The 16,460-nt window shown below is 39.9% G+C and overlaps 1 protein-coding gene across 1 annotated transcript; it reads left to right on the top strand.

The window, feature by feature from the left end:
• Positions 1–1,742: 1,742 nt before the first annotated feature.
• LOC139196784 (uncharacterized) lies at positions 1,743–4,512 on the top strand. The gene is made up of 5 exons (XM_070823126.1): positions 1,743–1,833; positions 2,080–2,316; positions 2,466–2,542; positions 3,037–3,585; positions 3,967–4,512. The coding sequence occupies exons 1-5, from the start codon at positions 1,743–1,745 to the stop codon at positions 4,510–4,512; spliced, it is 1,500 nt and encodes a 499-aa protein (XP_070679227.1).
• The last annotated feature ends 11,948 nt before the right edge of the window (positions 4,513–16,460 follow it).

Raw genomic sequence — 16,460 nt, 5'->3', positions numbered from 1 at the left:
GTAGGAAGCCGAGAGATATGTCTTCACCGGTGATGGAGCAGGTCTTGGGGTTTGAAGTCAGTGGGTGGTTAGTTAGCAGGCATGGATCAGTTTGCTTGGGGAGGGTGTCAGGACGGGGCCTATTTTGAACGGTGAGTTGGGGGTGGCAATAAGGTATGGCAAGATGGGGGGAAAAAGGTTGTTCCCATAGACTCAGAAGCTCATTTATTGTTTGGGGGGGTTGTTCCTCATTACCATTAACCCAAAATTCAGTATGGGAAGTCTAGCCAAGGAAGGGGTAGTGGGAGAAGGATAAGAGTCAGCAAGAGGGCACGCCTGAATAGACAAGGGGGTGTGAGGTCAAACCCGAGTTTGCCTATTAGCTCGGTGTTAGGTGATGCAAAGACAATGGGGGTGAAATGAAGGTGGGGTCTAAACTCTACTACTAGAACTTTGAAGTCTGGTTCTCTCAAGCAAGTATATTCTAGTCTATCGGTGGATGGTGTTGGTAAGCACACTAGCCATTCACAATGAATACTTTATGTTGGAACTGTCAAGGATTGGGGGATTCTCGTGCAGTTCAGGCTTTGTTGGAGCTTATCCACCATCATCGTCCCCTGGTTGTCTTCCTATGTGAGACAAAATGTAGTGAGGTTGCAATGGTACAAAAACAGCGTAGTTTGGGCTTTGACAAATCTTTTTCAGTTTCGGGTAATGGGAAGTCGGGGGGTTTGTTGGTGTTATGGATGGAGGAGGTGGAGATTGATGTTATTTCATCTTCGGCAAATCATATTGATATGAAGTGTCATTTGTTGGAGGTCAGGTGTCGTCTTACAAGCTTTTATGGACATCCAGTAATGGCAAATAGGCAGCACTCTTTGTCCTTACTTGCTGATCTAGGGCAACGAAGTTCATTATTGTGGATATGTCTGGGGGATTTCAAACAAATTCTAAGTGTGGATGAGCAGTTGGGGGTAACTAGTGTATGGAGAGTCAGATGGACTGTTTCGGGAGGCGGTTCATGCTTGTGAATTGATTGATATGGGTTTTGTTGAGAATTCTCATACTTGGACGGATAATAGGGAAGTTGAGGTGAGATGTCACCTTGACCGAGTTTTTGCTTCTCAACCATGGTTGAATTTGTTTCCTGAATCACGGGTTTTCCATCTAAATCAATCTAAGTCAGACCATTTACCTCTTCTGGTGGAAATTCGATGTTCGGCTGCATCACCTAGTAGGAGGGGGAAGAAGAGGTTTATATTCGAGGAGATGTGGCTAAAGGAGGAGAGCTACGAAGCGATCATCAGTTCAGCATGAAATAAATCAATGTCGGGGGTTCCACTTTTCCAAGTGTGTGAGAAGATTTGTTTCACACGATGTGCCTTGTTAGCATGGCAACAAGAGGTGTTCGGCTTTACGAAGGTAGAGATTGCTAAAGTGCGAGATAAGTTGGGTGTATTGTTTGAGCATCCACCTTCGGCTAAGCTATATGCGACAAGGGGGAGTTATTGGGTCAGCTTGATTCACTTCTTAGGCGGGAGGGGATAGGAATACAATGTTTTTCCATTTACGGGCGTCCGATCGTAAACGAAAAAAATACTATTAAGGGGCTAAGGGATGCATAAGGAGTGTGGCAGGATTCCAGGGCTGGAATTCAAAGCACGGTTGTAGGGTATTTTCAAAATATTTTTCACTCCCATGGTGTTCTTGACAATGCGGTACAAGAGGTGATGGTGTCTTGCTCCCAACGGGTTACCCCCGAAATGAATGCAAAGTTGTTGAAGCCTTACTCGGAAGAGGAGGTTTGTGTTGCACTTTTCCAAATGCATCCGTCCAAAGCCCTAGGTCCGGATGGTATGTCACCTTTGTTTTTTAAAAAGTTTTGGCATGTTGTTAAGCATGACGTGGTGAATGCTATTCGCTCTTTTCTCACCTCTGGACGGTTACTACGGGAGGCTTGTTTCACTCATGTTGTATTAATTCCTAAGATCAATCAGCCACAAGAAATGTCATAATTACGCCCGATTTGTCTATGTAAGGTAATCTACAAGATTGGTGCAAAGGTGATTTCTGATAACACTTTGGTGGCAACGGAAATAGGTCATTTCCTTCAAAATAAAAGGTGGGGACGGAAGGGATCCTTTGCGCTCAAATTGGATCTGAGCAAGGCATACGATAGGGTGGAATGGAATTTTTTGGAAGCTATGATGTTGAGGTTGGGGTTTGATAGTAGATTGGTGGCTGTCATGATGATGTGTGTGAAATCGGTTTCATACTCCTTTTTGGTTAATGGCGAAGAATGTGGGTTTGTTGTGCCATCTCATGATCTTCGTCAAGGTGACCCTCTATCTCCCTATTTTTCTTCTTCTTTGTATTGAAGGTTTGTCAGCCCTTATTGCGTATAAAGAATAGAGGAGAGTGATTAGTGGGATAAGGATTTGTGATGGTGCTCCTAGTGTTCATCATTTGTTGTTTGCCAATGATAGTTTCTTGTTTGGTAAGGCGAAGTTGGAAGAGTGTGCAGAGGTTCAACATATTCTGGATATGTTCTGCCAAGCATCAGGTTAAGAAATAAATTTGGGTAAAAGTAGCATTGCTTTCATTGCTAACGTGAGAGGCTGTGAGCAGCAAGGGTTGGCACATTTTTTTAGTGTTCAATTAGTGGAGCAGCATGAGAGATATTTGGGCTTGCCTACATTTGTGGGTAAGAGCAAATGGCAAACTTTTGCTTATATTAAGGAGAGAGTTCATAAGAGGCTATGTGGGTGGAAAGGAAAGTGTTTAAGTGGAGCAGGACTAGAGTTTCTTGTGAATGTGGTGGCTCAGGCATTGCCTTCATATGCTATGAATTGTTTTCTGCTTCCAAAGACTTTTTGTGATGATCTACATCAGCTCATGGCTCGATTTTGGTGGGGTAGTGATCTTGACTCAAGGAAAATTCATTGGAAGTCATGGGATAAGTTGTGTTTGGCTAAACCAGAAGGGGGTATGGGGTTGCAGAACCTTTATGTCTTTAATCTGACAGTGTTGGCGAAACAGGGGTGGTTTATTCTCTAGGATCCCAAGTCTTTGACGGCAAGGTTGTTTAAAGCAAAATATCACCCCCATTCGTCATTTTGGGATGCTTCAGTCCCCTCTTCTTCGTCGTATTGTTGGTCTAGCATACTCAAAGCTAGAATTGTCTTGGAGAAGGGGTCCAGATGGTTGATTGGTGATGGGGCGTCTGTATATGTATGGAAGGATCGATGGGTACCTAAACCATCGACTTTTCATCCTATAACCCAGCCGCCTCCCTCAAGGGAGAATATGTTGGTGCAGGAATTGATTGATAAGGAAAGGAGAATGTTGTGTGACACTAAATTGAGTGCATATTTTGAAGAGAAGGATAGGGAGCATATTCGTGCTCTACCAATTAGCAATAGCCTACCTCCGGACAAGTTGGTATGGCATTACACTGATAGGGGTCAATTCACGGTTAAAAGTGCTTATGAGGTTGCTTGGGATTATGTTAAACCACCTTCTTTGAGTGCTTCTTCTTCAGCTCTTGGTGGTAATCCATTTACTCCGTTATGGAAGGCAATATGGCAGGCCGGAGTCCCGCCAAAGGTGCGGAATATGATATGGCGGACTTGTCAAGACATTTTCCCAACAAAAGAGAATTTGTCAAAGAGAAGGGTTGGTTCGGATTCGTTATGTGTTTTATGTAGTGGAAAGCCAAAAATAGTGGTGCATGTTCTTAAGGATTGTTCATTTGCCAGAGCTACATGGTTTGCAACCCCATGTAGTCTTCTAGTTGATTCCGTTCCCTATGCATCGATTAAAGAATGGTTCATGTTGTTACTTCAAAATCACCATTTGGACTTTAATTTTATGTGCGTAATGGTGTGGCATTTGTGGCAAGAGAGGAATTATAGGATTTGGAAGGGGAATCATGGGTCTCTAGCTATGGTGGCTCAGCGTGCGGTGTCTTGGTTGCAAGAATTTTAGGTCGCGGTAGAGCTTGTAACTGCTGCTCAGCATTGCCGTCCTCGGGATGGGCTTACGGGTGATGGTGAAGGGGTGGCAGAGGATTGGGTATGGTTGAATGTGGATGGTGCGACTAATTTGCAGAATAAGGTGGGTGGGGCAGGGGTGGTTCTCCGAGATAGGCAAGGACATTTTTTTGCTGCAGCAGCATCTTTCCTCCCTACGATGACATCTGCTCTCCAAGCAGAAATGTTAGCCAATAAGCGTGCTGTGGAGGTCACCCATCAACTTGGCTTTCAGAAGGTTCTAGTTCGAAGTGACTCCTCCCAAGCAATTTCCATCATTCACACTTGTGTTGACCGTGTGTTAGCTATGGATTTCTTAGCAGAAGATGTCCTAGATATTGCAAAGGCTTTTATTGCTTCTAAGTTTATTTTCATTTCTAGGAATAATAATAGTATTGCTCATTGTTTGGCAAAGGTTGCATTGTATGTTGAGACAAGTATAGTTTGGGTTGAGGAGCCTCCTAGTGTTATTCAAGATCTCCTTATCCATGATATTTTGTAATTTCCTTTGTTAATGATATCATCTTTTATTTAAAAAAAATTAGGCCTCAATAAAAAAACCAAACAGGAATTAAAACCTAATTAAGTCCAAATACATAACTCATAAAAAACCTTAAATTTAAATATTGTCATACAAAACATAAATTTAAAACTATTATTTCGATGGTCCTAGTCCGTTGCGCAAGACTTCGTAACGCCACCGATTGTAACCTCCCTCCAACGTATCCTACATCAACTTCATCAACTGTTCGTTCATATCATCATCCAACATATAACTAAAAATTTCACAACCTTAATTATCGATCCATCAACAATATACTTACTAATAGTTCATCCATCATAGCCTTCTTCACATTCCCGGGCACATCGTTCCAAGAATGCCACCAGCAGTGGGACAATTATTCCCGGGCACATCGTTATTTTTATCCTCCATCTATTCTTGAAGAATAAGGAGAACAAAATTATGAAGAATAAGAATAGCAGAAGTGCATATTTATAGGAAGGTTAGGGCATTTGCGGGACGAAGGCTTTGTCGCACAAACATCTGTATTAAATGCGATATTGATTCCTTTGATTCACCTGCAGTGAATGGTCAAAACCGACAAGAACTTGCGCGACAAATCCTTGGCCGCGCAAATGTACCATTTTCATCGCGCAAGTTTTTCGCACCAAAAAGAATTACCCCGCATTTTCTTGCTGACTTTATGTGATGACAAGAATTATTTGTCCCGCAAATATTTTTTTTTCCTATCCTGTCTATTTTGCGCGACGAAATGTTTTTTCCGTCGTGGAAGTACATCTTGCAAGTACGAAAATGGTCTCTCCTTTTCTACATGGTATCAGCCAAACAACAATCATATTAAAATTGTTTTTTCTACTACTATGAGGAATGTTGCACAAGTCAACCAAACAACAATCCCTCAATTGTCTCCACTCAACCAAAATCTTCTTCATCATATTAAAATTGTTGATTGTATTACATTAATTGTATAATTACTTACCTGTAATTGTTATACAAAAGTCAATGATGTATATACTTATATATGTACCGATTGATATAGTAGATAATCAATCAAGCTATTCTCCAAATTACAGACTTATTACTTCCTGCACTTATTTTCTTTCCGCTACTCTCTCTATTGGTCTCTCCTTTTCTACATGGTATCAGCCAGTGGCGAAGCTACGTGAGGGCGATGAGTGGGGGTTGCCCCTCCCTTCACCGGAAAACATGCCTAGGAGCGTTATTTCAGCCCCTCCGTTGTCATCGAAGATGAAGGCTCGGTGGGGATGGATCTTTTTTTCTCCATGTTTGTGTGGTTAGGAATGGAATTTATGAAAGAGTGCTGGGGATGAAATTGGGGTGGGGACGACGGAGAAGGGAATGGGAGTGGGATCCACGGGGGAGGGGATGTGATTACGATGAGCGGAGGAAGGGTTTGAGGGATAAGATTGACAGAAAAAGGTAGGGGATGAAGGAAAAATTTTGTCCTAGCTAAGAACAAGTATGAACATTTGAATACATAGGCAAGCTATTAACACTTTAAAGTAGACATCCATTCAAAAACAATTCATAAAACCCATGACTTTCAAAGCCTAGTATATGGTGAACCAATAAACTCTTTAACAACATTAAAGAGAAGTAAAGATTTAGAGTTTCTTTACCCTTGAAGCTCATCCTTGTTTACACAAGGGATTCACCCAAGTGGAGGGCCTTCAAGTCACCTCCAAGCTCCTTGAATCCTCCTTGTGTTTTCCTCCCTTTAGTGCTCCTTTGAAGATTTGAGGAAATGAGGATAAGTTCTCCAAAACACCAAAAGTTTGATGTCTCTAAGTCTCTTCACCAAGGATGTATCTTGTGAAGATGATATGGATGACTTAGGGAAGAAGAGATTGCTAGATGTCCCTTCCCTTAGTGGCCGGCCTCTTGGAAGAAAATGGAGAGAAAATGTTTCACCCAATTTCAACTAGAAAACCCTTAATGAAAATAAAGCTATAAAGTTGAATTTATACTTCATTACAAGTGAGTGGCAAACTTGTAATTAATCCAAGTTTGCCCATCCACCCTAATGGCCGGCCTCTTTGATGTTATTGGGCTATTTGCCCATTTTGTTTTAGTTGTCATACAAATTAAACATAATGGGTGTTGGAAGTATGCCCACAAAGCCACTCATTTGATGTAATAGCTTTTGGAATACTTATTGTATTAAACTTTTATATGTTTAATGAAGGGCAAAGCTTATTGTTAATCACTATTTATTGTATCATGTGTTTAAGCAATAAGGGAATCCAAGGAATGTATTTGATCTAAGAGACAAGTGATCTAAGTGAGTTAGATTATCGAGACCTTTCTCTTATGTTCATTCCTAAAACGTTCCTAGCCATAGGATTGCCAATTGGGCATTGACAATCCGCTAAGGTTAGTATGTGTTATGTTGACTCAAACGTGAGTATGAACTGGTCTCAAGTCATTTGGTGTTGGACACTGAGACAAACACATAGGTGCTCGAAAAGGTAATCGAGTACACTGAACGTCGATCAAAAGAGAGTTCGAACATACATGTCATGTATGAACTCTAAAGTTGCAATATGCAAAGTAGTCCTTTGACCTGAGGCATCATAGATGTCTAATGGTTAGGTCCTTGATCTTTGATCATGTCAATGGCATTCATTCGGATTGTCCACGGCATTGTTGGGGTCAAGCTACCTAGCCATGTAGGCATATGAATGCACAACAAGGGATCTCTAACCTTCCATGGTGGTAGGAGAATACTCTAAGATATGATTCTAAAGTCTTTGGCCAAAGCATATGAATATGACTTAGGAAGTTTGTTCTAAATCATATTCAAAGGAATCATATAGGAAAGTATCACATTGGATAGTAGACATGAAACAAACTATCACTTAAACAATGTGATTAAGAGTATTGTATTAGAGAAGGACCGTATTGCATTGTAGTTGTAACTGGATAGGTTCTCCAACCAATTCTACTTAGCTTGGGTAACCATGATATGCTGCTAGGTGTCACTCATGGTTTGTGGAAGCCCTGAAGATTAGCAAACACTAATCTTAAGGGAGAATTGAAATGTGGTTTCAATTCACAATCGATCGTTAAGAGTAACATCGCCTACTGCCTCGCTAATTGGAACCTAATGGATCGCACACCACATAAGGATGTTAGTGAAGAAATTATATGAAATGGATAAGCAATTAAATGGTTTAATTGAAGAATGGTCAAGATTAATTAATTAGTTAATTAATTATACGAAAGGTTCGTATTGGGCTTATATGTTGGTTTTGGGTTTCGGGGCCCAAAAGTGTTTTGGTCCACAAGGCCCATTATGTTTAAGTTGTATGACAACTAAAACAAAATGGGCAAATTAGCCCAATAACAAGGAGAGGCCGGCCATAGCAAGGGTAGTGGGAATTTTTGCTTAATTGCAAGTTTGCCACTAACCTAAGAGATGAAGTATAAAGTCATCTTTATAGCTTTGTTTCTAATTAGGGTTTTCTAATAGAAATTGGGTGAAACATTTTCTCTCATTTTCTACATAGAGGCCGGCCACTTAGAGGATTTTTACTAGCATCTAAAATCTCTCTAAGTCATCCATATCATCTTCACAATATACAACCTTGGTGAAGAGACTTAGAGACATCAAGCTTTTGATGTTTTTGGAGAACAAATCCTTTTTTCCTCTAATCATCAAAGGAGCACTAAAGGGAGGAAAACACAAGGAGGATTCAAGGAGCTTGGAGGTGACTTGAAGGCCCTCCACTTGGGTGAATCCCTTGTGTAAACAAGGATGAGCTTCAAGGGTAAAGAATCACTTAATCTTTACTTCTCTTTAATGTTGTTAAAGAGTTTTATTTTGGTTCACCATATACTAGGCTTTGAAAGTCATGGGTTTTATGAATTGTTTTTTAATGCATGCCTACTTTAAAGTGTTAATAGCTTGCATGTGTATTCAAATGTTCATACTTGTTCTTAGCTAGGACAAAATTTTTCCTTCAATGGGCCTTTTGGACCAAAACGTTTTTGGGCCCCGAAACCCAAAACCAACATATAAGCCCAACACGAACCTTTCGTAAAATTAATTAACTAATTAATTAATCTTGACCATTCTTCAATTAAACCATTTAATTGCTTATCCATTTCATTTGATTTCTTCACATACATCCTTCCTCGGTGTACGATCCATTAGGTTCCAATTAACGAGGCAGTGGGCGATTGTTACTCTTAACGATCGATTGTGAATTGAAACCACATTTCAATTCTCCCTTTATTGATTAGTGTTTGCTAACCATTAGGGCTTCCACAAACCATGAGTGACGCCTAGCAGAATATCATGGTTACCCAAGCTAAGTAGAATTGGTTGGAGAACCTATCCAGTTACAACTACAATGCAATACGGTCCTTCTTTAATACAATACTCTTAATCACATTGTTTAAGTGATAGTTTGTTTCATGTCTACTATCCAATGTGATACTTTCCTATATGATTCCCTTGAATATGATTTGGAACAAACTTCCTAAGTCATATTCATTTGCTTTGCCCAAAGACTTAAGAATCATATCTTAGAGTATTCTCCTTCCACCATGGAAGGTTAGAGATCCCTTGTTGTGCATTCATATGTCTACATGACTAGATAGCTTGACCCCAACAATGCCGTGGACACTCCGATGGAATGCCGTTTGACATGATCAAAGATCAAGGACCTAACCATTAGACATCTATGATGCCTCAGGTCAAAGGACTACTTTGCATATTGCAACTTTAAAGTTCATACATGACATGTATGTTCGAACTCTCTTTTGATCGTAGTTCAGTGTACTCGATTACTCTTTCGAGCACCTATGTGTTTGTCTTAGTGTCCAACACCAAATGACTTGAGACTAGTCATACTGACGCTTGAGTCAACATAACACATACTAACCTTAACAGATTGTCAATGCCCAATTGGCAATATTATGGCTAGGAACGTTTTAGGAATGAACATAAGCGAATGGTCTCGATAATCTAACTCACTTAGATCACTTGTCTCTTAGATCAAATACATCCCTTGGATTCCCTTATTGCTTAAACACATGATACAATAAATAGTGATTAACAATAAGCTTTGCCCTTCATTAAACATATAAAAGTTTAATACATTAAGTATTCCAAAAAGTGAAGGAAAAATTTAGTCCTAGCTAAGAACAAGTATGAACATTTGAATGCTCATGCAAGCTATTAACACTTTAAAGTAGGCATGCATTAAAAAACAATTCATAAAACCCATGACTTTCAAAGCCTAGTATATGGTGAACCAAAATAAACTCTTTAACAATATTAAAGAGAAGTAAAGATTAAGTGATTCTTTACCCTTGAAGCTCATCCTTGTTTACACAAGGGATTCACCCAAGTGGAGGGCCTTCAAGTCACCTCCAAGCTCCTTGAATCCTCCTTGTTATTTCCTCCCTTTAGTGCTCCTTTGATGATTTGAGGAAAAAGGATTTGTTCTCCAAAACACCAAAAGCTTGATGTCTCTAAGTCTCTTCACCAAGGTTGTATATTGTGAAGATGATATGGATGACTAAGGAAAGAAGAGATTGCTAGATGTCCCTCCCCTTAGTGGCCGGCCTCCTTAGAAGAAAATGGAGAAAATGTTTCACCCAATTTCAACAAGAAGAACCCTAATTAGAAAATAGCTATAAAGTTGCTTTTATAACCTTTTCTTTGGTGAGTGGCAAACTTGTAATTAAGCAAACTTTGCCCATCCACCCTAATGGCCGGCCATCCTTTGTCATTGGGCTAATTTGCCCATTTTGTTTTAGTTGTCATGCAACTTAAACATAATGGGCCTTGTGGACCAAAACGCTTTTGGGCCCCGAAACCCAAAACCAACATATAAGCCCAATACGAACCTTTCGTATAATTAATTAACTAATTAATTAATCTTGACCATTCTTCAATTAAACCATTTAATTGCTTATCCATTTCATTTGACTTCTTCACATACATCCTTACTTGGTGTACGATCCATTAGGTTCCAATTAGCGAGGCAGTGGGCGATGTTACTCTTAACGATCGATTGTGAATTGAAACCACATTTCAATTCTCCCTTTTGTTGATTAGTGTTTGCTAACCATTAGGGCTTCCACAAACCATGAGTGACGCCTAGCAGCATATCATGGTTACCCAAGCTAAGTAGAATTGGTTGGAGAACCTATCCAGTTACAACTACAATGCAATACGGTCCTTCTCTAATACAATACTCTTAATCACATTGTTTAAGTGATAGTTTGTTTCATGTCTACTATCCAATGTGATACTTTCCTATATGATTCCCTTGAATATGATTTGGAACAAACTTCCTAAGTCATATTCATTTGCTTTGGCCAAAGACTTTAGAATCATATCTTAGAGTATTCTCCCTCCACCATGGAAGGTTAGAGATCCCTTGTTGTGCATTCATATGCCTACATGACTAGATAGCTTGACCCCAACAATGCCGTGGACACTCCAAAGGAATGCCGTTGACAGGATCAAAGATCAAGGACCTAACCATTAGACATCGATGACGCCTCAGGTCAAAGGACTACTTTGCATATTGCAACTTTAGAGTTCATACATGACATGTATGTTCGAACTCTCTTTTGATCGTAGTTCAGTGTACTCGATTACTCTTTCGAGCACCTATGTGTTTGTCTTAGTGTCTAACACCAAATGACTTGAGACTAGTCATACTCACGCTTGAGTCAACACAACACATACTAACCTTAGCGGATTGTCAATGCCCAATTGGCAATCCTATGGCTAGCAACATTTTAGGAATGAACATAAGAGAAAGGTCTCGATAATCTAACTTACTTAGATCATTTTGCTCTTAGAACAAATACATTCCTTGGATTCTCTTATTGCTTAAACACATGATACAATAAATAGTGATTAACAATAAGATTTGCCCTTCATTAAACATATAAAAGTTTAATACATTTAAGTATTCCAAAAAGCTATTACATCAAATGAGTGGCTTTGTGGGCATACTTCCAACAAAAAGCTATTACATCAAATGAGTGGCTTTGTGGGCATACTTCCAACAGGGGACGGGTCTAGGAAAGAAGGACGAAGATGTGTGTTTGGTTATGGGTTTAAGATGAAAGTGGGGTGTTTGGTTAACAAGATAACAAAAGCCAAGGGAGAGTTTAAGTGACAAGATATTTTCATATTATTGGGCCATGTCATTGGGTCAGTGTTTTCCCTAAGGGTGAAGCCATTTAATTTATCCAAAAGCTACAAATATGTGACACATGCATAAATATTGGAATTAAACATGCAATAGGAACGAACAACACCAAACAAAAATTCAACTGCTAACAATTTAACATTAGGATAATGCATAACATGTTCAGAGTATACATCTATTACAGAGTACAAGCGGAAATTTAAGATAGAAAAGTGCTATTACAACAGATGTCGAAGCAGAGAGAATATAGTAAGATATCACTGGTAGGGGAATGCCTCATAGCTCGAAATCCTCGTTCATAGGTCCTGAATAGGGTGCAAAACAAACATCATAACATGATAAAATAGGTTTTCTGAACCCTAGCATGCCATGCAACGTTTCAAATCATAACCTGTATGTATAATAAACACTAGTGAATGTCTGATAACCCCTAGGCCCCATGCTGGCTCCCCATCTCTAAGCAAATTGTCAGAGGAAAATTACCCCCAGGCCCCATGCCGGCTCCCCGTCCCCATGCTAATAGCCAGAGGAAAATCACTTCAGGCCTTATGCCAACACCATAACCGTTTCCCAGGACGGACCAGAAACTATCACTAAATCCTGTAGTAGAATAAAGACCACTAGGTAAGTACAAAACCATTGAACATACATATATTGAAAAACAACTTCATAGTATAAAGTCATCCATCGTCTACACTATAAAGAGGTGTTTCAAACATGTTCTAAATATCATATCGTCATCCTTTAGATATTCTACAAGAACACAGGTTATAGGAAAAATAGTAATAATTCAAAATAGCCTCAGTAAGCATGTTATCTCAAAGCGTTGCATAGAACATAATCATTAAGTCATGCTTTTCATGTATGCATTTCTACTATTAAAGCATGCATTTTCTAAGGTGTCCACTCACTGTACACCATTGGTGCAAAGCCGTACAAAAAAGGAATAATGGAATAGCCGTTATTAATTGCACCTATGTACATAGAGGGTACATTCTTAATTAGGGAAAACGGACTCCAAAAACGGGTCCAGGACATCGAAATTAGCCTAGGAGAAGTCCCAGACAAAAACTCGAAAAGTCAACTCGAAAGTCAAAGTCAACAGTCAACGATCAAACCGGGTCAAACGAGTCTGGGCTTAGGGTTGGACCAAGTTTAGGGCTTGGGTTCTTGGCCCAAGGGTTTAAGGTTTTAGGCAAACAAGACAAAGACCCTGATTCTCACATGGCCCAAAGGCCTAACTAAAAGGGCTTGAAGCCCTGGTGTAACGAGTTCTGGTTCACAAGGTTTGCAATTGGGTTGGGCTTATAGGCCTGGCCTAATTGCATTTGGGTTTTAAGAAATTTAAATAAAAAAAAAAGCGAATGGGTAAGGGTTTTGGGTTGGTTCATAACGGGCCTAAAGCTCGATGGTCCCTGGGTGTTAACGAGGGTGAACGCCAGAGCTTCCCCAACTCCGGCCGACTGCAAATATGAACCCTAGGCTCCGATCTAAGTACAAAAGGAAGCACAAGGTGAGATGAGTAATTTGCTACCTTTGGTTCACCGTGAAACGGCCAGTGATGGTCGGAAAACCTCTCAATACTCACGAGCTCGCTGGAGATGGGTTTTCTTTTCCCCAAGCCGATCTCGTGTTAAACCTTGCCAACCACATGAAAATCTCTCAACAATTGAACTCAAACATCAACTTAAAACAGAGGGAGAAAATCCTGAGGCTTGCCTAGCTGGAAAAACAAGAAAATCTCACCAGAGAATTTCTGAGTTTTGTTATCCTCGCAGCGATGGGAGAAAGAGAGAGAAATGAGATGTTGATGGTGACGATGATGATGACACCAAAACGATGGTATAAGTGTGGGTGTACTTGGGTGCTCAGGTGAAGGAAAATGAGAGGGATGAGAGGGTTTCAAGAGAGGGAGAGAGTGCAGAGTAAGAGAGCTGAAAGTGAGAGTAAGAGAGAGATCTCGGGGTGGGGGAAAGAAAGAGAAAAGCAAGGAGTGCTAGGGTGCTGCCACGTGGCAATTTGAGGGTGAAAAGAAATCTCACTTTTAGATCCTGATTGGGTGAAAAGCTAAGGCCTTAATAGTTAATTCCATTAATTTTTGGGGGAAAACAAAATTATACATATAATTGGGGGTGGGGTGTAATAGTTTTGGGTACTGAACGGGTACTGAATTGATTGTTCAGTACCCAAGTATTATCCCTTTTTCTTTTTTTTTTCCTCTTCTGACCCCACCTTTTTTTATGGTTTGTTAACCCATTTCTCTCTTCTCTTTCTTTTTTTTTATTATTCTTGTATGTTCTTTTTTTCCCTCTTTTTAAGACCCCAGCGTATTTATCTTAAACTCTCACCTTATTTATAAATGTTGTATTAAGTTTAAAAAAAATAATGTAAATATCGTTTAACGCTTAGTTTACAATAAAAGAAATTCATTTAAATCCATCTAGGCTCCTGCCTAAATCTCACCTAGCTGCCTAATTGCTAGGCCCCAGTCCGCTGCCTGACTAGTGCTTAACGTTTTTTAGAATATAATCCTTACCAATTTAAGCTTCTGACATGGCTTTCATCTTACCGCTTACAACCGCTTTGGTGGATAGACTATTTTCTATTATGAATATTGATTCAAAACTTTGCACTCTCTAATGTAAAAGCAATCATTTCGATTAAACCTTGCATTCTTTTGAATTTTGCCCCTCCCCTTGCCAAATCCTGGCTTTGCCACTGGGATCAGCCTTAACCAATAGCTAAAGCTACTACATTTCGATTCTCTATGGCCTCTCCTACAGCCCCCTTAACCACCTTATCTTCTGCTGCTTTCTCATCCGATTCTTCTTCCATGAGGACAACCATCACCCCAACCTTTCCCACTACCTTCAATATATTTCACATGATCAACACTCTTATGGATCGTACCAATTATCTCAGTTGGCGATCTTAATTCCAAGATGTTCTTGAGATTCATGGTCTCGAAGACACTGGTCTGCAATTCTCAACCCTCTAACAAGCTCAACGACGACTCCGTCAATCCCGCCTAGTATCAAGATAAACTGATCCTCAGTTGGATTAAAGCCACTTGTTCCTCCTTCATCAAGCCTATCCTGCTTTTTTGTACCACTACCTATGCCGCCTAGTCACTCTTGAAGAAGCGTCTCTCTCCCTTCTCTAAGACTCACCTTTGCACTATTCAGGACCGTAACTTGAAGAAAACTCCCAAGCAACCTATGAGTGAGTACTTATTACATGCTCGAAGCTTGTCTGATTCTCTTTACTATGCTAGTTCCAGCATCATTGATGATGAGCTTATCGAATCTATTTTTGACGGGCTTGGTCAAGAATATAAGGATTTTAAGACATCAGTTCATCTTCGTCCTTCTCTTTCTTTTGATGACTGTTATGATCTGCTGCTTCAAGAAGAGTATCTCATTCAAAAAATGTCGTCTCTCTCCTTGTCCAATGGCGCTACCTTCAATGCAAAACGAGCCACAGGTAAATTCTGAGACTCTTAGCATGGTGTTGTTGAAGGATAATTTGGTGAAAACATGTTCATTTGAATAACATCTATAGCATGCATTTAACAATTAAAAGGCGGAATCATGCTTGCATGCATTCAAAAACAAAACATTACCCATGAAATTCAAAGCCTAGTAGATTGGTGAACCATTAATCAACTCAAAACAAAGTGAGTTGAGATTTATACCTTTGTAGATTCCTCTTTGCATAAGCAAAGGCTAATCACCCAAAGAGAGGGCCTTCATTCCTCGCATCTTAAATCTATGGATTTGGATGGATGAAAAGGTTTCTCCAAGTTCCCAAAATTGAGAACCTCTAAGTCTCTTCACCAAGGTTAGATTGGAGAAGAAATGAGTGACCTTGGAGTAGTGGGATTGCTAGATGCACCCTCAAAGGGGGCGGCCTCTTTAGAGAGAAATGGAGAGACATGTTCTCTCCAATTTTCTCCAAAACAAACCCTAAATGAATTTTGGCTATAAAGTCATATTTATACCTTTATTCATTTGAGTGGCAAACTTGTAAATAAGTCCAAGTTCACTACCCTTAACAATATGGCCGGCCTTAGGGTGTATTTGTTGGAAATGTGCCCTAAAACCAATCATATGATGATACTTTACGGACATTTCAAATGTTAAACTAATCTAGTTTAACATATAAAGGGCAAAGATTATTGTTTGAGCCGTCTCATATAAATGTTATATGCTTAAACGATAAAGTCCAAGGAATATGTGATTGGGAGAATGCAATCTAATGAAGTTAGATTAATGAGACCATTCTTTCGTAGACACATCCTAAATGTTCCTGATCATAGGATTACCAATTGGGCATTGACAGTCCGTTAAGATCAGTACGTACTGTGTCTTCTCTCAGGGAGAGTGACTAGTCTCGAGTCATTGGTGTGTGTGACATCAAGACAAGTACGTAGGTGCTCAATAAGAGAATGAGTTCACTGAACGTGATCAACGAAGAGTTCTTATATTCCATGTCACATGAGAACTCATGGTTGGGATAATGCAAAGTAGTCCTTTGACCTGAGGCATCACAGTTGTCTTGTGGTTAAGTCCTTAATCTTTGATTATGTCTAATTCACCCCCTCGGGGTGTCACGGCATCGTTGGGGTTAAGCCACTTAGCTATGGAGACAAGTGAATGCGCAACAAGGGATCTCTAACCTTCAAACAGTTGAGGGAGAATACTCTATGATATGATTTGGAATCTC

Source organism: Malus domestica, chromosome 06, assembly GCF_042453785.1.
Source record: "Malus domestica chromosome 06, GDT2T_hap1".
NCBI classification, from domain to species: Eukaryota; Viridiplantae; Streptophyta; class Magnoliopsida; order Rosales; family Rosaceae; genus Malus; species Malus domestica.
Note: the sequence above shows the minus strand (reverse complement) of the source record. Positions and strands in the feature narration are given on the sequence as shown.

Bases quoted from the DNA above. Each gene is read 5' to 3' on its own strand.
- LOC139196784 (XM_070823126.1), top strand. From the start codon at position 1,743: ATGAATGCAAAGTTGTTGAAGCCTTACTCGGAAGAGGAGGTTTGTGTT. The intron at 1,834-2,079 runs GTATGTCACCTT...CAACGGAAATAG, and splicing joins CAAAGCCCTAGGTCCGGATG to GTCATTTCCTTCAAAATAAA. The intron at 2,317-2,465 runs GTGACCCTCTAT...TGCCAATGATAG, and splicing joins ATCTCATGATCTTCGTCAAG to TTTCTTGTTTGGTAAGGCGA.